The sequence below is a fragment of the Delphinapterus leucas genome, chromosome 11 (genome assembly GCF_059928025.1).
Source record: "Delphinapterus leucas isolate spDelLeu-1000000601 "Yukka" chromosome 11, BTC_Dleu_Yukka2, whole genome shotgun sequence".
In the NCBI taxonomy this organism is placed as follows: domain Eukaryota; kingdom Metazoa; phylum Chordata; class Mammalia; order Artiodactyla; family Monodontidae; genus Delphinapterus; species Delphinapterus leucas.
Window position 1 is genome coordinate 92,173,636 of NC_143139.1, and position 19,565 is coordinate 92,193,200.

General features: G+C 58.9%; 1 protein-coding gene across 2 annotated transcripts; it reads left to right on the forward strand.

Annotated features, from left to right (window-relative positions):
• Window positions 1-6,149: 6,149 nt before the first annotated feature.
• Window positions 6,150-18,782, forward strand: SH3BP1 (SH3 domain binding protein 1). 2 transcript variants are annotated; one of them, XM_022596593.3, is made up of 18 exons: window positions 6,150-6,477; window positions 7,632-7,674; window positions 7,907-8,011; window positions 9,154-9,230; window positions 9,558-9,669; window positions 9,761-9,837; window positions 10,339-10,477; window positions 11,037-11,105; window positions 11,259-11,349; window positions 11,771-11,916; window positions 12,889-13,000; window positions 13,369-13,450; window positions 13,541-13,621; window positions 14,136-14,252; window positions 14,782-14,879; window positions 15,214-15,379; window positions 16,404-16,498; window positions 17,928-18,461. In XM_022596593.3, exons 1-18 carry the CDS (start codon window positions 6,419-6,421, stop codon window positions 18,338-18,340), a joined length of 2,082 nt encoding a protein of 693 aa, XP_022452301.1. In that variant the 5' UTR covers window positions 6,150-6,418; the 3' UTR covers window positions 18,341-18,461. The 2 variants fall into 2 exon arrangements, with proteins under 2 accessions (XP_022452301.1, XP_089777420.1); XM_089921294.1 differs by lacking the exon at window positions 17,928-18,461 and adding an exon at window positions 18,587-18,782 and having other exon boundaries at window positions 6,156-6,477; window positions 16,404-16,509.
• Window positions 18,783-19,565: the final 783 nt, after the last annotated feature.

Consider the following 19,565-nt stretch of genomic DNA (forward strand, 5'->3'; position numbering starts at 1 on the left):
CTCTCCTTGGAGATCAGGCCACGGTTCCTCTGCTCACCACTCCCAGTCCCTGTACCGGAAGAGGCCCAGCTCAGGGGCCTGTGGCCACTGTTGAGTCACCAGAGAGGACCCAGGGCTGTGGTGGGCGCAGAGCCGTCCCGGCTGGAAGCGAGCGGCTGCTCGGGCCTGCCAGGAGCCCCAGCTGCTGCAGACGCTGAGGGGGAGGCCCCTGGCCACTCACAACTTCCTCTTGCTGCACTCAGCCCTCAAAACACAGCTGCGGTGCAACACCACCCGAGGCCCGCGCCTCAGCTGCTCCCTCTCCCCAGAGGCTACTCCCAGGGAGCAGGGTGCCAGCTGCAGCTTGTTTCCGGAGAGGCCCACAGACCCTGCACGCCCCCTGCACGTCCCCACTGGGTTATCAGTGTTTCTCTAACTGGGAGGCTGGGGAGTGGCTTAGAGGCTAGCAGGTGAGGGAGCCAACCAGCACGGAGCAGAGCCAGAAGGAGCTAGTCCAGGGCTTGCTCTGTGGTGGGGAGCCCGCCCTCCGTGCCCTCTGCGCTCTGCTGGGGAGGGTTCCTGCTCACAGACATCTGGGGAAGGCTGCCCGCCCTTTCTCTTCTAGCAGACGGTGGAAGTTCTGCATTTAAGATATCAGTTTCCCTTTGTCTAATCTGGTTTTTCGCAGTGTGAACTTGGGCGCTGAACACCTTTACATAGATGCTATTGAGAAGTGCTGGAGGCCAGCCGAGCCTGTGTGCTCTTTTCAGTTCTGCAAATGAGGGCCCTTCTCTGTGCCAGGCCGACCCTTGGAAGTGCACGGCAAGAGCTCCTCGACGTGGGCCGTGCTGTCAAGGGCACAGGAGAGGGAGCAAGGCCTCAGAGCCAGCATATCCAGTTCCCCACTGCCCCCACAGTGTGACCACCATCCGGCATCCAGGCCCCCAGACACCCTGGCCTCTCAGCCACGTGGCCTCCTTCCTGTTCCCCTCCCTGCCCGCCAGGCAGGACTCTGCCTAAACCCTTGTGATGTCTCCGAAAGATAATCTCTTGTTGGAAGCTTCTTCCTTTAAATGAAACAAAACCCTATTCCCTGTGGCGTACCCCTGGGGTCCCAGAAGCACCCTCAGGAGCACGCACTCTACAGGTTGCATGAGCCTGTGACTGCCGGCTGGGAGCCTGGGCCTCTTCCAGTGGGGTCTCTAGCTTGCTGTGAGACTTTGAACAAGGTGCTTCCTTCTCTGGCCTTTAGGTTCCTTGTTTGAAAAGGTGGGAGGGACCCAGTGAGCTGTAAGGCCCCTCAGAGGCCTTCTGAAGAGTCCTTGGGCAAAAGGGTCCCCCAGTCGGCTTGGAGTGACCCAGATGTCACAGGGACAGGGAGATCCCTTCAGTCTTTCTGACCACCTTTCCCTGTTCCTAGGCCACCCATCCAGCTGTCTGCCTGTCTGTCCTGCAAGTGCCTCTTGAGCAGCCCTGTCCTCAGAGCTCACAGCCTGGCACGGGACCCTTGAGCCAGGAGCATGACCGCTGAGAGCTGGGAGGGAGATGCACATGGGAGCTGCCGCAGGAGCCCGCACCTGTCTGAGGGGCTAGAGGGGGTGTCTGATCAGAGGAGGGGACCCTTTGCTTTCACCACCTGGAGGAGGCATCCCCCAAATACTGCATGTCAATCCAGACACAGGTCCAGAGCCCCTGGAGACCTCAGGCTGGAAGGGGGTACACGCAGGAGTGTTCTCTGTCTCTGCAAGGGTCACCCCCACCCCCACCCATGCCAGAAGCAGTGGGACTTCCCAGGCCTTGAAGGCACACTTCCACTTCTATTTGTGTGGCTGAAGGCAGCAGCTCTTCTTTTTTTGTTTTGTTTTTTTTTTTAAATAACCACAGCACACTGGGCTCGTCTGTTCATAGCAGCCAAGAGAAACAGAAGCCACCGCTTGCCTGGGGAGCCTGTCCCTGCAGTCCTCTTGATGCCCCTGCCCCCATTCTCCGCGGGCCTCCTGGCGGGGACACGGGCCCAGCAAGGCAGATAAGAGGGGAACCAGCTCTAGCCCAGCGCTGCTCTAGGCCGGCAGCACGCAGCCCCTCCCTCCAGCTGCCCTGTGAAAATGGGAAACCGAGGCTCAGGGAGCTTATAAAGTGCTTGAGGGCATATGTTAGGGCCCAGATGTGACCAGGAGTCCTTGAGGTGGCCACCCTGACTGCACATCGCACCCCCCCACCCCCCCCATCAGCTACCGTCCTCTGGGGCCCGGGTTAGGGGCACACGCCCTCCAGGGCTGTCAGGCTTGCGGTGGAGTCCCCGTGCCTCAGCCCCACTTGGGGTTCCCCAGTAAGTCCTTTTGGCTGGAGGAGGAGGCAAGGAAGTTTTCGGAGCCCCAGAAGTGACAGCACATGCCTAACTGCTCTGGGCAGAAGCCTCCCCTTGGAGGGCAGCAGTGATACGGCCACAAACAATTTCTCAAGTGTCTGAAGTGGGATGTTCCTGTTCAGTCCCACGGCCCCACAGCTGACCCCTGCTACCACCGCCTCAGTGCCAGCCACTGGCCTCCCTGCCCACATCCTGCTGGAGCTTCAGCAGCAGACGTTTCCCAGACCGTTGCGGGTTTTGGCAGACAATCTGCAATGAAGCCTCTGGGCCCCCCGAAGCAGCCGCAGGGATTAAGGCGGGGGGGTGCGGGGGGGGGGGGGCGGGCAGGGACCAGCATTTCTAGAGTCTTCAGGCAGTGCCATCTGGTACAGCAGGAGAGCACATGGATGCTTTGGAGCCTGTCAGATCTGCTTTCTAACTTGGCCTCTACCACTTAGCCGGCTAGGGACCTGGGCCAGGAGCCTGGGTCTGCTCACCTATAAAACCACACGAGGGCTTCCCTCGTGGCGCAGTGGTTAGGAATCCCCCTGCCAATGCAGGGCACACGGGTTCGAGCTGGTCCGGGAAGATCCCACATGCTGCAGAGCAACTAAGCCCGTGTGCCACAACTACTGAGCCCACGTGCCACAACTGTTGAAGCTGGCGCGCCTAGAGCCCGCGCTCCACAAGAGAAGTCACCACAATGAGAGGCCCATGCACCGCCACGAAGAGTAGCCCCCGCTCGCCGCAACTAGAGAAAGCCCGCCTGCAGCAAGGAAGACCCAACACAGCCAAAAATTAATTAATTTTAAAATAAATAAATAAAACCACATGACACCAACCTCACTGGAGGATGTGCTGAAGCACATGACAATAAATGCCATTGACCCCAAGCTGCAGGACACATTTAGGGGGAAACTGAGGCAGGAACGGGGGTTAAAAGGTCTTTCCGTTACTGACTTCGCAGGCTGAATAATAAACAGGGCCAGGCACTGTCCTAAGTAGTTTACAAATTAATTTATTTAACCCTCACAACCCATCAGGTAGATGCTATTATTCTCAAGCTACCGAGGAGGACACAGGCTCAGAAAGGTGAACTACCTCACCCCAGGTCACCCAGCTGGTGAGAGGCTGAGCCCAGCCAGCCAGCTCCATCCACACCAGTAAGCTCTGTCTCTTGCGTTGGAAATAAACGTCCATCGATGCGATGTCTTCGCTTGCCATTCAAGTCGGCTGTGTTTATTGAGCTCCTGTGACTATGGCATATTGCTAGGCCCCTGATTTCAGCCTAAGCCACACAAGGCCCAGGCCCTCCTCAGGAGGAGACCCAGCAAGTCATTAGAGAAGGGGTTGGCTGGTGACCTCTGAGGTCCCCTTCCGCATCTGCAGTTCTAAAACTATGATCTCAATATCCACTGATTGAAACCTCTGAGTCCAGAAGTCTCTGATGACAACATCCTTCGAAAGAACAGCCAATGACCCAAACTTCAGGGCTTCCAACCTTTTCACGATTCAACATCTGAGTGTGCTCGAGCCTAAATATACCCTAAAACATATACCCCTTACCCAGCTAAAAGGTACAGCAGCCCCATCCAGGCTGGACATGGAGGAGCCAGGTGCCCTTCCTGCAAAGGCTCTTGGGCCTGGCTGGAGGGGAGTCTGGAGCCCAGATGGGAGGCCCAGCGCTCACGTGGCCTGATTATACGGCTCAGTTGTTTCCACAGCAGCTGTTGCTATAGCCCACATAGATTGACCCCTCCCCAGGCTGCAGCTGGGGGCTCAGGCCCAGGCAAGACTAAGAGGGACAGGGGTAGAAGCCAGGCCTTGCCCTCAAGGACCTTTAGAACAGCTGGGGAAGTGGACGAGCCCAGACCAGTGTGGTCTGGGCCAGAGGCAGGGCTGGAACAGGATGGGGACACCATGTAGCCTGGAGATTTCCCAAATGGCAGGACAGTGGCACCTGGTGTCAAGTTGCTGCCTTGGGAGTCTTCAGTTTCCTAATTCTGCACACAGTAGGTTGTGCGCATTGCGGAGACAGGGGAAACTGAGTCACCACCAAGTTCTGGGATCTGTCCAGTGAGGGAGGTGGAGAGGCCAGGACTAGAACCCAGACATTGCAAAGCGCAGCGCCACATTTTAAGAAGCCAAGTCAGGACTTCCCTGGTGCCGCAGTGGTTAAGAATCCGCCTGTCAACGCAGGGGACACAGGTTCGGACCCTGGTCCAGGAAGATCCCACATGCTGTGGAGCAACTAGGCCCGCGAGCCACAGCTACTGAGCCCGTGAGCCTAGAGCCCGCGCTCCGCAACAAGAGAAGCCACCGCAATGAGAAGCCCACGCACCGCAATGAAGAGTAGCCCCCGCTCACCGCACCTAGAGAAAGCCCACGCGCAGCATCGAAGACCCAACACAGCCAAAAAAAAATAAAAAACAGAAGCCAAGTCTATACTGGACTCTGATGTCTCCCTCCATCGAGGCATTCCTCAAGCCCTGCCCACCCTAGAATCCCCTCCAGGGGCCTTCCAGCTGGGAGAAGGGGAAGTGGGCAAGGAAACCTAGCCTGGCATCAATCCCCTCATCCTGGCCTAAGCCTTTGATCCAGGAGCCTCCCAACTTCCGGCCAGGATTCCACACTCAGGTCCCCTTTGCAGCCCCTCCCCATCCCACCAGGGTCTGCCTGGCTCTCCCTTTGGAGAGTTGGAGGGGTGGCCAGTGTCCAGCACGTGCCCACTGTGTGCCAGGCCCATGTTGGGCCCGGGGCACACTGAGATGTCTGAGGTGGAGGTCCTGCCCTCAGAAGTGCCCAGTCTGCCCACCCACACACAGTAGGTGCTCAAGTAACCCTCAAACTGAACTGAAACTCCAACAAGGCAAAGTGCAGTAGGTGTGCTAGGACCCTACCCCAGGCCCCTCCCTCTCTCCCCACCCCCCCACCCCGGAGCTCCTGATGCCCAAGGGGTACAGGGGTTCAGAGTAAGAAGAGCCTACTGTTTGCCAAAGGCTCTCATCTTGTATTAACTGGCAGTTATGGAGCATCTGCTGTATGTCCCGGTGTGTTTTGGGTGGAGAGCCGAAGAAATTACTACAGTACTGAGTTTGGGGAGGTCAGAGCAGTATCCACGTCCTTGCCTTACAAGAAGTTAGGGCAGGGACTGAGGAAGTCTGCCGGGGAAGGGATTTCACAGACAGCGGAAACTCGTGGCTGGGGCTGGAAGACAGCAGGGTGTCAGGGAACTGCTCTGGGAGGTTTCGCTGTGGCTGGAGGGTGGTGGGGACCCCCGTGAAAAGGGCGATGGGAGCAGAAGCATGGGTGCTGGAGGAGCAGGCAGGAGTGTCTTATCCACTCTTCCAGGTGGGCAGCGTCAGGACAGCTGACCCACAGGCCATTAGAGACTGTGAGTCCAGAGTGCCAGGGAGTTGTCCAAGGGCACGCTGCAGCATCGTGGCCCCAGGAAGCCAAAGCCTCCAGCCCATCTTCCAGCAGGGGAGCAGGGGTTGACCTTTAGCTCAAGGTGACCAGGAGGTCCTTCCGGAAGGGAGTCTAGGACAGCATCCTTTGGGAGGCCTAGATGGGCCTGTCCTTGGCCTCTGCCTCCTAAACATGGAACGCTGTTTTCCCTTTAAGAGGATGCCAAGGTTATTTATACCCAGGGCTTGCAGGCCGGAGGGTGGGGCAGGAACCCAGGAAGCCGGGCAGGCGCGGTGGCAGGAACGGGCTTACCTGCTTCCCGCCACCGGGGCTGGGCGGGGAGGAGCGGGGAGGAGGGGCCGCGCGCACAACCTGTGGATCTCCAGGCGGCCGGCGGACCCACACTCGCCGGGACCGTAAGGGGGGGCGCCCTTGGGGGGCCCGGAAGACGCGAAAGAGCGAGAAAACAAACTTGGAGAGAGGAGTGACCTGGGGGCCGGGGGCGGAGTCGCCAGCGGGGGAGGAGAGAGTGAGCTGCAGCGAGAGCGCGGCTGGCCCAGGAAGCGGAGAGCGCCGCCCACCCACCCGGGGCGAGAGAGGCGCCGCGGGCAGAGGCAGGCTGGGCCGGGGGCTGTCGGGCCCTCGACCCCCACCGTGACCCCGCAGCCTCAGCCCGCCCCCAAGATGATGAAGAGGCAGCTGCATCGCATGCGGCAGCTGGCCCACACGGGCAGCTTGGGACGGTGAGTGGCAACCCCTTCCCTTCCAGTCCCATTCTCACCCGGCAGGACCCTAGAGGAGGTGGGAGGCCGGGGGGAGACTGAGGACAGCTGCACAGCCACCTTCTGACTGGCCACCTCTTTTCCTCCCCTCTGAATGCCATCCCCTCTCCTAGCCAGAGCAGGAGGGGCAGGCGCTGACCTTTGGGGGAAGGGGCACCTCTACCCCTGACTGGAGGGTGGGTGGAGGATCAAGGATGCTGGGTCTTCTCTGTCTCCATGAGCCCCTGAGTGGACGGTCCTCCCTGGCCTCACTTGTCCCCTCTGTACAAGGGGGGACTGTTAACCATCTCTGGTTGCCTGCGGGGGAGGGATGGTCAGGGCCCCAGACCTTGGGGGAGCAGCAGAGATAGGGTCCTGGCAGCGATGGGAGGAGGGGCCGCCCCTGCCCTGCCCTGCGCCTCTTCCCGCCGTCCTCCAGCCCAGAGGCGTCCTTGCTTCTCTGTCTTGCTTCTGCTTTTCTCAGCCTCAGGTGGAAACATCCCCACATTCCCACCACAGTCCCTGAGCTGGTGGTGTGGAGGGCGGAAATTTGGGGAGCTCCCAGGGCCTGTCTTCTCTCCTCTTCCCCCTGCGCTGGGAGTTTCTCATTCCCTGGGCTCAGGGGAGCGGACTGGGTGCCCACAGACCTGCTGTAGGCACACACTGGCACAGATGCCTATATGAGCGTGGACAGTCAGGCCGACTTGCTCGGAGCCTTAGTGTCCCCAGGTGTCCCCGGGCAGGGGCCCAGGACCTGCCCACCACCACAGTCCAGAGCCCTTTGTAACCAACAGCCCAGGAGTCTGAGCTCGCACACTTCCTGTTCTTGGGGCAGCCCGGGCCTCCTCTCCCCAGGTCAGCAGAAGAGAGAGGCGCCCCCAGTCCCCGCTTCGGTTTCGTCCGCCCTCTCTGGGGACACAGCCCTGGGTGGAGGAGGAAAAAGCCCGGTATCCTATTCCCGCCCCCATGGAATGTGTTCCGACGGGGATGAGGCAGGCGGGCCACCCAGGGCGGCCTGACTGGGAGGGGCACTGGAAGCATCTGGGGTTCAGGTGCCCTGTTTGCAGTGGGGGGGCAGGAGGAGGCGGGGGTTTCCTAACCTGGGCCAGCTCAGCAGAAGCTGTCTCCCTCTGCAGCACCCCGGAGACTGCCGAGTTCCTGGGGGAGGACCTGCAGCAGGTATGTGCCTGGGCCGGCAGCGGGTGGCAGGGCAGGCCCATGCAGGCTGTCAGCAGAGGGCCAGGCAGGGATGCCAGTTGGGGGCCCGAGTTGAGTCATTCCAATGCTGTTGGCAACAGGGTCCCCAGGAGGAGGGAAGAGAAAGGTAGTTCCTGCTCTGGGGGAGAACAGGACAGTGGGGCATGGGGGACAACAGCCCCCCACGATCCATAACCCCTGGACCCCCTCCCAGGTGGAGCAGCGACTGGAGCCGGCCAAGCGAGCAGCCCACAATGTCCACAAACGGCTGCAGGCCTGTCTGCAGGGCCAGAGCGGGGCGGACATGGACAAGCGGGTGGTGAGTGGGGGTCCCAGGGAGGAGGGGCCTGGGCAGGACACCTCTGTCCAGTGGGGCAGCGGGGTCGGGGCTGGGGTCTCCCCACTAGTCTGAGTCTCTGGCACCAAGGGGGTGGAGACTGCTCTGTCCCAAGGCTCCTCCGGCACCCCACTCATGAGGTCCTATTTCTTCCCCATCCCCTTCTTGACGCCGCCCGCCTGCACCAATCTTCTGAGCCACAGCCAGGCTTCTGACAGCACCTGAACCTCTCTGTCCAATCAGCACCCAGAGCAGGTGCTCACAACTGGGCAGTCTATGAGGGCTTCCTGAAAGAAGTGGTATTTGAGCTGGATTTTGAGTGTTACTCACTGGTGTTAACCAGTAGCCAGTATTTATGGACTGATTACTGCTAGTCTGTTACTAGGATATCTCCATGCATTGCCTCACTTAATGTGAAAACAGCCTTAGGAGGAGGCTGCCCTTATTAGCACTGTGTACCGAGGAGGAAACAGAGACAGAGAGGTAAAGGGACCCACTCAAGGTCACACAGCTAGTAAGTGGCAAAACTGAGATTCGAATTCTGGTCTCCCTGACCTAAGCTGGTGCTCTCTACAACGCTAGGCAGGAATGTGGGGGGCAAACTTGTAACTGGGCAACAGTTCCGTGTGGCCAGAGCAATAGGGAACCGTGGAGGGTTTTGAGCTCCGCAGGGGCTGGGTCAGCCACAGATGCCCTGCGGCAGGGGAGAGGGCCCACTCTGAGGTTGTGTTCCTGGCTCCTCCGCCCTCCCTCTAACTGTGAACTGGGGCAAGCTCCATGCCCTCTGTTTTTAGTTTTCCATTCAGTGATGGGACTTGGTCCATTACTCCTTCCTGCCCAATCATGTGGCTTCTGGGAGGGGGCAGGGGGGCCTCAGATGGGTGGGGGCTCTGTACATGGTTACGGGGAGCTGTCACCTCCACCGTGCCTTGTCATCTTCCTGCTTCTACTGTCACCTGTGTCCGTGGCCCTCCTGGGTTCCCGCCTCCCCTGTCCACGCCCAGGGCCTTGGTGGGGATTCTGCCCCTAGGAGACTCGCCATGTGCTCAGGCAGGGGCGTGGAAGCAACCCAGTGGGCGAGCACACGCGCTCACGCTCACAGCCGGCCCTGCCCTTCCCTGCAGAAGAAGCTTCCCCTCATGGCTCTGTCCACCACGATGGCCGAGAGCTTCAAGGAGCTGGACCCCGATTCCAGCATGGGGTGAGCACGGACAGGGACCTTGGCCCTCACCTGGAGATGCCAAGGAGGGATCTGGGTCAGGAGAGGGTCCCAGTCAGGGAGGGCATCCACGGTGGAAGGATGACCAGGCTGGGAAGAGTGTCTGGGCTGGGAACAGTGTCCGGGCTGGGAACAGTGTCCAGGTCAGTGAGGGCGGCCAGGCCTGCAAGGGCGTTGGGCTCAGTGAAGACGAAGGAGAGATAGAAGAGACAGGGGGTGATGGGGAGGGAGGAGGCCCCCCTGCCCAGTCTCTCCAGAGGGGGGTGAGGGGCTGTGGGAGCCCGGGCCCACTGGGTGCTGTGTCCACAGGAAGGCCTTGGAGATGAGCTGTGCCATTCAGAACCAGCTTGCTCGCATCCTGGCTGAGTTTGAGATGACCCTGGAGCGGGACGTCCTGCAGCCGCTCAACAGGCTGAGTGAGGTGACCCTGCCCCCTCCCTCTGCCCCCAGCTTCCCCAGCCTCCAGCTCCCACCTCCGCAGCCCGCTGAACCCTTCCTGTGCCCGCCCCCAGGAGGAGCTGCCAGCCATCCTCAAGCACAAGAAGAGCCTGCAGAAGCTGGTGTCTGACTGGAACACACTCAAGAGCAGGTGGGAGCCACAGCCTCTAGGTGAGGTTCACGCCTACTTCAGCCTGCGGATGCGGCCACAGAGCTTCGAGGCCCTTCCCCCACCAGGAAGACGCTGCAGGGCCCACCGAGTACAGTGTGTGTCCTTGTGCACACGCCTGGTCCTTAGGAAGACATATGGGGACAGTGCATGTGAGGGTGCCTCTGTGCGCGTATGTGCGTATGCTTGTGCCAGCTGGGGTACCCAAAAGCCCGGGATAGCCGTAAACAATCCTCCAAGATCCCTGGATGGCGGGAGGGGCCCCACCCTCCACTCTGGAGGTGCGTGGCCATGATCACAAAGCCCACCACCAGGGGGTGCGCCAGAGCACTCTGCCCAGGGTGGGCAGAGACCCAAGGCCAGTTCAGCTCTGGGATTTGCATCTATAAATTCCGGAATCCTATGTGGTCAGGCCTATGGAGGGGCCCTTGGCTCTGGACATGCGATGGGGACGTAACCACCCCACCTTGGGATCATCCCCAGGCTCTGTCAGGCAGCTAAGAACTCAGGCAGTGGCCAGGGCCTGGGTGGCGGCCCGGGCAGTTATACCACCACAGCCAACAAGGTGGAGATGCTGAAGGAGGAGGAGGAGGAGCTGAAGAGGAAGGTGGAGCAGTGCAAGGTGAGGGGCACTTGGACTTCCTGCATGTGTGGTGGTGGCACGGGTGGGTGCTGTCCCCATTTCTCAGATGGCAAAACTGAGGCTCAGAGAGGTGACGTGACTTGCCCCAGGCCACATAGCTAGGAAGCAGCAGAGCCGGGATTTGAACCCAGGCTGTCAGGCTCCAAGGTCTGTGTACTTAGCCATCACTTTGTAGCCACTTCTGTCTATACCATACGCATAACACCTGGGAGGGAGAGATGCCTGTTCACCGGAGTCTCAGTGCGTTTGCTAAGTGAGTGAATGAATGAATGAAGGGTGGGTGAACAAATGAGGGGTGAGTAACACAAGGCACTGTGCTGAGGATATAGGGACACAGAGAAGAGGACTAGAAGCTGTAAAAGCTCCCCAAGAGTTCAAAGGGGTCCCTGCGGGCTGGCCCCAGGAGCAAACCGTAAGCAGTGAGAGGAGAGCTGGTTGTGACCCTCCCCGTACAGCTTGGGCAAGTTGCTATCCCCTCCAAGCTTCCCCGCTGGGCCCCAGCCTCGCTGGTATAAGCCCTCCCCTCTCTGTCCCCAAGGACGAGTACTTGGCCGATCTGTACCACTTTGCCACCAAGGAGGACACCTATGCCAACTACTTTATCCACGTGAGTCCAAGACCAGGCTCCTGCCACCCGGAGCTCAGGGGCCACTGAGACCCCCTGCAAGATGGTGGGAGGGAGGGGTGTCTGCGTTTGTGGCCCCTGGGGGAGGCTCAGCTTCCCTCACTTCCCCCCGGGGGTGCCCCCTTGTCCCCATAGCTCATGGAGATTCAGGCCGATTACCATCGCAAGTCTCTGAGCTCGCTGGACACGGCCCTGGCTGAGCTGAGGGAGAACCACAGCCAAACAGGTGGGGACACAGGCAGGCCCCGACCCCCACCCCTGACCCCCACCCTGCTTGGGGCATGTTAAGAAGCTTGCACTCCATCACGAAAGTCAGCAGGGAGCCAGGGATGAGTTCTGAGCAGGGGAGCGCTCAATTAGATTTGCGATGAAGAGATTGCTCCGGCTGCGTGGAGGATGGAATGAAGGGGCAGGACTGGAACCCTGTTAGGAGGCAGGAGGGAGGTGACTGTGTCCCGGACTGGGGTGGGGGCAGTGGAGGTGGGCGGATTCAAGAGATGTGTTGGATAATTTCAGGATGTGTGGCATGGGTGGTCAGGAGGGAGGTGGTAGCCCCTTGAGAACGTCTGGGGGTGCCCCTGTCTGCCCTGACCTCGATGCTCAGAGGTGGGAGGACCCTGGGCCGCTGATCTGTCTCGTCCCTGCAGACCCCTCCCCCTCGATGATGGCCACCCCCTTCTCCAGGGTGTATGGGATGCCTCTGGGAACCCACCTGCGAGAGCTGGGCCGGGACATCGCCCTGCCCATCGAGGCCTGCGTCATGATGCTGCTTTCTGAGGGCATGAAGGAAGAGGTGGGGCTCACTGGAGTGGGTGGGGAAGGAACACCAGGGCCCTCACTCGGTCCCACACCTCCCACACGCTGCCCGTCGCTGGGACCTGTAATCTCACCATTAGCGTACAGGTGCCGGGAGAAGGTGTGGCCTCCTGCTGCTGAACTGATACCACCTCCCACTTAACGATGCTCACGTGGGCCGGGCACTGTGCCATCAGCCCTTTGCGCCCCTTGTTCCATTGGATTATCCCAATAACCCTTGGAGGGAGCCCTCATTGGCTCCATTTTGCAAGGGGGAGGCAGAGGCCAATGGGTAGACGTGCCCAGCAGGTGAGAAAGTGGCGGTGAAGCCGGAGACTCCACATGAGTCACAGCCACACGCTGCCCTCATCCATCCTTTGCACCTCGGTCGTGCTAGTGTATCGGCTGCTTTCCTAAGGACAGACCCTTAGGAGGTGGACCACACCCAAAGACAGACCTAGGCTTCAGGACAGTCCTGCTGGGCCTCCTATCTCCCTTTCACTCCTAACCAGACTCCTGTCTCCCCACGACTTTTCTGAGCTCCTCCCAGACTTCCCGGTTTTGTTTTGTTTTGTTTTTGCGGTACGCGGGCCTCTCACTGCTGCGGCCTCTCCCATTGCGGAGCACAGGCTCCGGACGCGCAGGCTCAGCGGCCATGGCTCACGGGCCCAGCCGCTCCGCGGCATGTGGGATCTTTCCGGACCGGGGCACGAACCCACGTCCCCTGCATCGGCAGGCGGACTCCCAACCACTGCGCCACCAGGGAAGCCCCTAGACTTCCCCTTTTGCTCAGAATCTTAGACCTTAAGAGTCGAGAGGAACCACGAATACGGTGGTGTTCACTCTGCCCACCAGCCCAGTGGGCCCCCGAGGCCTACTCCAGGCCATGAGTGGGCCAGGGCCTCCCAACCGGGGTGTCCTGCCCCGCCCACCCCTCTGTGATCCCCACCTGCCCCCTCTCGCACCTCAGGGCCTCTTCCGTCTGGCCGCCGGGGCCTCGGTGCTGAAGCGCCTCAAGCAGACAATGGCCTCGGACCCCTGCAGCCTGCAGGAGTTCTGCTCTGACCCCCACGCTGTGGCAGGTACCTGCTCTGAGGAGCCCTGGGTGGAGAGCCTTCCCCCCAAATCCCTTCCCTGAAGCTGCCTGAAATGATCCCATGGTAGTTTGGCTTAAGGCCTGATAATCTGCCAAGAAGACATCTGAGGAGACATAGGAGTCCTTAATGTTGAGGTTCATGGTGAGCCCCCTGAAACGTGTGTATGTTTTTCTGCGGACAACATCACTAGGCTTCATCATTTTCTCAAAAGGGCCCGTGGCCCAAAGAAATGATCAGACCTAGACACGTTAGTGTGAACAAGAGCTAAAGTTTCCTAACACGGAGAGAGCTGAGGACTGGGGGTAAAGTTGGGGGCTTGGAGGGCTGCATCTGAGCCCCCGCCACCACTCCAGGTGCCCTCAAGTCCTACCTGCGGGAGCTGCCGGAGCCCCTGATGACCTTTGACCTCTATGATGACTGGATGAGGGCAGCCAGGTGAGGATGGCGGGGGGCAGGTGCTGGGGAGGATGAGGCTACAGAGGGGCCACCCAGGGCAGGCTCACCAGGTCTCTCCCCCGTCCACAGCCTGAAGGAGCCAGGAGCCCGGCTGGAGGCCCTCCAGGAGGTGTGCAGCCGCCTGCCCCGTGAGAACCTCAGCAACCTCAGGTGAGCCCCCAGCCCACACCCAGGCCTCCCCCAGCCAAGGCCCAGCTGCCACGTCAGGGCCGTGGGCTGGTATCCTTGTCCTAAGCAATATTTCTGAAAACACCACTTTGATGTATTAACTGTATTTTTTTAATACTAGACATCGAACTGAACACATACCTTGAACCTTGAAGCCACACCACCCGGCTTTAAATCCCACCTCTGCCAATATGTGGTCCTAGGCTAGCAATTTAACTCTCTGTGCCTCAGCACCCTCATGTGGAAGACTTGGAGCATAACAGTCCCTACTCTGTAGGGTGGCTGGGAGGTTCTCAACTTAGTGCCTGACACGTAGGTGGTGTTCAGTAGGTCAGCTAATGTAACTAGTAAAAATGTTCCTAAATGTCCTGTGTGGTGTCTTTGCCACTCTTTGGCAATCCCAGGCTGGAGAAGTCTCAGGTCTTGGGGGGCATCCATGGGTGTTCATGGCCCAAGATGCCCTGCCCCTGGTCCAAGTCCCCCTCCCACGCCCCAGGTACCTGATGAAGTTCCTGGCACTGCTGGCCGAGGCGCAGGAGGTGAACAAGATGACACCCAGCAACATCGCCATTGTCCTGGGGCCCAACCTGCTGTGGCCCCCTGAGAAAGAAGGGTGAGTGGCCACAGGTTGGGGGGAAGGTGGCAGTCCCCTCCCCCCCCAACATCTGCTGCTTACTTTTCCCCTGGGCCTCAGTTTCCCCATCCTTGGAGTAATTGTCAAGGCTGCTGTGACGAGCAGCCAAAGGGATCATGGATCTCATGGGGCTTTGGAGATAGGCATTCTGGGTAAAGGCAGTAATGGGGTGCTTGGTGGCCTGTTACGGGGAGCTGGGAGCCCAGAGATCTGATTCTAGCGCCCCCCCCCCCCACCTTCCAGAGATGGGCCTTAGGAAGTCACTCTGGACCTTCATTTCCTCATCTGTAAATTGGAGAGAAACTAGACAGACATTGAGGATGTTTGCTTTGGGAGTTACATGAGATAATAAACGGAGAAATGTTTTGTAAACTGTAAAGAGCTGTGATATGTGAGGGGTTGTTATTCACCTGATCCTTGTGTCCCCAGTGCCCAGCACAGGGCCAGAGAGTTGGGGTCACTAGACTTTGCTAAATGATGACTCACTTTCACTTTCTTTTTGTCCCAGGGACCTGGCCCAGCTGGATGCAGCCTCCGTCTCATCCATCCAGGTGGTGGGCATGGTCGAGGCTCTGATACAGAATGCAGACACCCTCTTCCCTGGAGGTAAAGCTCCCGCCTTTGTGAACGTGTCCCTTTTTGTGCCTTCATCTGCCCAGCTTGGTGCCCTCCAGACTCAGCTTCAGTCCCTGGCAACCCTGCAAACTCACCATGAGGCCTGGAGGAAATGGCTCCTCCACTCTGAGCCTCAGTTTCTCATCTGTAAAATGGGGATGATGATGCCTGCTTCGTGGGATTCTTGTGAGGCCCACCTGGGAGTGGGAAGGCGAAACATGGTCCAGACAACATCCGGAGAAAGGGAAAGTGGTCCCAACACCGGCTGAGGAGGGGAGGCCTGCGGAAGCTCTGTAAGTTCAGATCTGCTCCCTTCTGTCTGCAGATATCAACTTCAACGTGTCAGGCCTGTTCTCAGCGCCTGCACCCCAGGACAAGGTCAGCGACAGGCCGGCTTCTGAGGAGCTTCCATCGATTGCCACACCCACCCCGGCCCCTGTACCAGCTCTGGCTCCGGCCCCTGCCCCAGCCTCAGTGGCTCTCAAGGAAAGGTAAGGACTGATGGGTATGAATGGCCCCTGTCCTGGCCTTGAGATGCCTAGCCTGAGACACCATCTCTCAGGGTGTCCAGTAGCATTTTAGGAAATATAATTATTATATTTTCATCCCAAATACCAGGTTTCCCAGTTTGGAGTGGGTAGGATAGAGACCTCAGAGGCATATTCTTCTCAACCTCTGATGTGTTCCCTTCTGTGTTATATGGTTCTTTACTGAGCACCTACTGTGTGCCAGGCGCTGTTTCAGACCCTGGAGATTTAGGGAACTAGGGAACTGATCATTTTGGAATGCGTAAATTCTGTACCTTCCAGTCTTCTCTTTGATCCTTTAAATCGGGAGGTTTAACATGGTGCCATGTTGCCTCCATACCCAGCGGGTATTGATCAGTTATCACAGATTGCTGGGGCCCAAACCATGAATTTCCTCAGATGAGCAAGACAGACAAATGCTGCCCTTAGAGCTCGCATTCCTGGGAGTGGGGAGACAGAATCAACCAGAACACCGATAAAGACACAGTATAATGTCAGGCGGTGATGTGTGCTACGAAGGACAGTAGAGCAGGGTCGGGGGGTCGAGCAGGGAACAGGAGTCAGGCAAGGGGGGCTCAGGAAAGGCCTCCCCAAGGAGTAGCCAACGGAACAGAGCCAGGAATGAGCCCTGGCCTCCTCCCCTGCTTCTCGTCCGTTCTCCGGCTTCTAGTGGCCAGAACATCCCGTAAAGATCACGTGGCGGCTGAGAGCTGAGATACAGGGGAGGCCCTGCTTTCTACCCCACATCTTGGTCACATGAGGGACCTCAGACACTGTCGCAGTGTCACACAGCAGCCAGGGCTCAGTGGATACAAACTCTGGCCCATGCCAGAAGCATCTTATCAGATCCCAGGCCCAGGCACAAAGTGGTGGAGAACAACTCCTAGGAGGACCCAAACTCAGCCTGTTGGCTGGGAATCTCCCCAGGATTCCAGGAGTCCTCTGGGTGATGGCCAAGGCTGACCCTGACCCTCTCCTTCCCTCGCAGGGCAGAGTCTGAGGCACCCCGCAGACCAGCCTCCCCCAAGGTCAGTAGGAGCTCCCTGGAGGCAGCGACCCCAACAGAGGACATGGCTCGGAGGAGTGAGTTGGCTGTGGGAGGAGAAGGGGGGCAGAGGGTGGGCAGGGAAAGGGGCCGGGCAATCCCAGACTGTCCCATGTTTTCAGACAGCCAGGGGAGACCAGGAATCCAGGTGGCTAAGGGCCCAGGTTTGCTGCCGGACACTCTGGGTTCAGATTCCAGCTCTGTGACCTTGGGCAGGTGACTTCACCTGTCTGTGCCTCAGCTTCCTCCTCTGTGTAATGGGACAATAACTGCACCTGCCTTGTAGGGCTGTTTGGAGAATTAAATGGTGCTGCCTGGCCCATACCCAGCACAGAGTAAATGCTCGATAAAGGTCAGCGATTGAGTGTTGGGGGCGGTGGAGTTCAGTCCCTCAAGAAGACCAGGGATCACAGAGTGAAGAGGGAGGATGGGGGTCTTCAAAAGACAGCGAAGGAGGGCGGTGGTGGTGGTGGTGGTGGTTTGGTAGCCTCCTTCTGAGCCCCTTTGGTGCATTCACCTGTTCAGGTGGCCTAAAGCCAGGCAGGTGAGGAGGCCGAGGGTTCAGGTGCAGAGTCTGCCAGGGTAACTAGGACACTTGGGACACCCGGCCCAGGAGGCTCTAGAGTTTTCCACCTGGATGGGAGTAGATGGAGCAGCATCAGGAGCCTCTGGACCAGCAGGAGCTGGCAGGTCGCACAGGGATCTTCTTACAGGAGGGGGCTTCTAGCCACCTTTCCTGGATGGGGTGCAAGCAGGATGTTTGCTCACTGGAGCACAAGTCAAAGGACGGTCACAGCATCACCTGCACTGGTCCTCACGTCAGCCCTGGGAGGTCAAGGCTGTCATCTTATCTCACCGATGAAGAAACTGAGGCTCCCGGGGGCAAGTGATTTGCCCAGGCCCTCCAGTGGGTGGAGACAGAGCTAGGACCAGGGGCCAGATGTCCTGCCCCACCTAGCCCCTCGGCTGCCTTGTGAGGTTGGACTGTGCAGGGGGATCTGAGCGCTGGGGTGGGGCAGTTCTGGTGGGCTTCTGAGAGGAAGTGAGGAGGACCCAGGTGGCAGGTGGAACACGCAGCAGTTCTTTATTGAGCAGCCCTGTACTGAGCACGTACACTGCGCTAGCCAGCGGGACATCAGCTGGCCTCACTTAGTTTACATTCTAGTCAGGGAGACAAGCAATGATCGAGCAAAATTAAAACTGACGAGATCATTTCAGAGGGCAAGAAGTCCCATGAAGAAAATACGACTGGAAAATATGCCAGTAACTGGGGCAGGGCGGGGGAGGGGCCCTCTAGCTGAGGACAGACGTGGACGGAGGCCCGAATGGTGAGCAGCCAGCGTGGAAACTGTTCCCGGCAGAGCAAACGGCAGATACCGCAGATTCGAAGATCCCAAGGTGGCATCGAGCTTGGGGATTCGCCACAGGCAGTGTGAACGCCTAACCTCCCCTCTCCTTCCTCCACAGCCAAGCGCCCAGCGCCGGCCAGACCCACCATGCCGCCCCCCCAGGTCTCCAGCACCCGCGGCTCCCCTCCAGCCCCACCCCCGCCCCCTGGCTCTGGCAGCCCTGCGACCCCCCGGGCTCTGCCCCGCCGTCTGGTTGGCAGCAGCCTCCGGGCCCCCACGGTGCCACCCCCGTTGCCCCCCACTGCCCCCCAGCCTGCCCGGCGCCAGAGCCGGCCCCCACCAGCCTCCCCCAGCCCGGCCTCCCCGGGGCCAGTCTCCCTCGTCCCAGTCTCTCTGAGCGCACCTGCCGATGTGGACCTGGGGGCGGCCGCAGAGGAGGGAGGGGCCCCTGAGGCTGCAGGCAGGGCCCCCACTCCCCCGGTTATCCCCCCTCAGCCCCGGCCCAGGAGCCTCGCCTCAGAGACCGACTGAGCTGGCGGCTTCTCCCCGACAGCCCTCAGCGTCCCCTCCTCCCCACCTTGTCCTCCCAGGACACAGCCCTCACCCCTCCCAAGGGGGTGAGGGCCTCCAGCCTTTGCCTACAAGTGCCTCGGTGTCCGCTGGGTCGGCCCCCACGGCAAGGAGGACTCAGGACAGTCCTCCACTTCCAGACCTCTTACTCTTGGATCCACCCTGGGCTTGGGGGCGCCCCTCAGCCAACTCCCCACTCTCTGGCAGGGTCCCAGGGGAGCCGCCGGAAGGAAGGAGAGGCTTGCCTGCTCCTACAGGACTTTTATTTTTCTCTTGCCAACATATTTTTTTGTAAGGCTGGTAAATAAATTATTTTGGACAAAACTGGAGCAGCTGCCCAAATGATAGTTTTATTTTCTGTTCTTGAAATAAAGAAGCCACTTTGATAAAGGGGAAAAAATTACCTATTCTTTGCCTCCTTTCTTTTTCCCTGTCTGAAATAATAACAGCCAACATTTTTAGCACTTACTCTGTGCTACCCATTGTGCTTTTCTATGCATGATTTCCATTTAATCCTCTTCCAGGGAAGTAAATCCCATTACCTCTTACAGGTGAGGAGACTGAAGCTCAGAAAATGACCAAGGTCACATGGCAAGTGAGGCATGGACCTGGCCCAGGTCTGCCTGATTCCAGAGCCTGGATCTGTCCCTCACATCCTGAGCAATTTATTTAACTTCTTGGAGTTTCCTTCATCTGTGAAAACATTTAACAACTTCCACCACAGAAATGTTGGTTTGAGGATTAAAAGAGACACACTTGTAAAGACCAAGGTACCGCCCCTGCACACAGAAGTGCCCTATAAGTGATGACTGCTTGCTGTTTCCCCCAACCTGTGGTGCTCTCTGTTCCCGGAGAAGGCAAGGAAGGCTCCCCTGTGGAGCAGGGATGGATCTGTCCTCAAATATTCCCTGAGGCTGCTCTGTGCCAGACTCTGGGCTAGGTCCCAACTCAGCCCTACGCCCTAGGAGCTCCTGGGAACGGATGGGCAGGAGAACTGACAATTAGAATCAAGTGTCATGGGGGTTCCCTGATGGTCCAGTGGTTAGGACTCCACGCTTTCACTGCCAAGTGCGCAGGTTCAGTCCCTGGTTGGAGAACTGAGATCCCGTAAGCCGCGTGGCAAGGCCAAAAAAAAGAAAAAGAATCAAGTGTCATGGCACTGGGAACCCATGTTAGCACACTTAGG

What these genes read in the sequence shown, in the direction of transcription:
- SH3BP1 (XM_022596593.3), top strand. Translation starts at nt 6,419, where the DNA reads ATGATGAAGAGGCAGCTGCATCGCATGCGGCAGCTGGCCCACACGGGC. An exon ending in ATGCCAACTACTTTATCCAC is followed by an intron (nt 11,106 to 11,258) that starts GTGAGTCCAAGA and finishes TTGTCCCCATAG; the next exon opens with CTCATGGAGATTCAGGCCGA. An exon ending in GAGAACCTCAGCAACCTCAG is followed by an intron (nt 13,622 to 14,135) that starts GTGAGCCCCCAG and finishes CCCACGCCCCAG; the next exon opens with GTACCTGATGAAGTTCCTGG.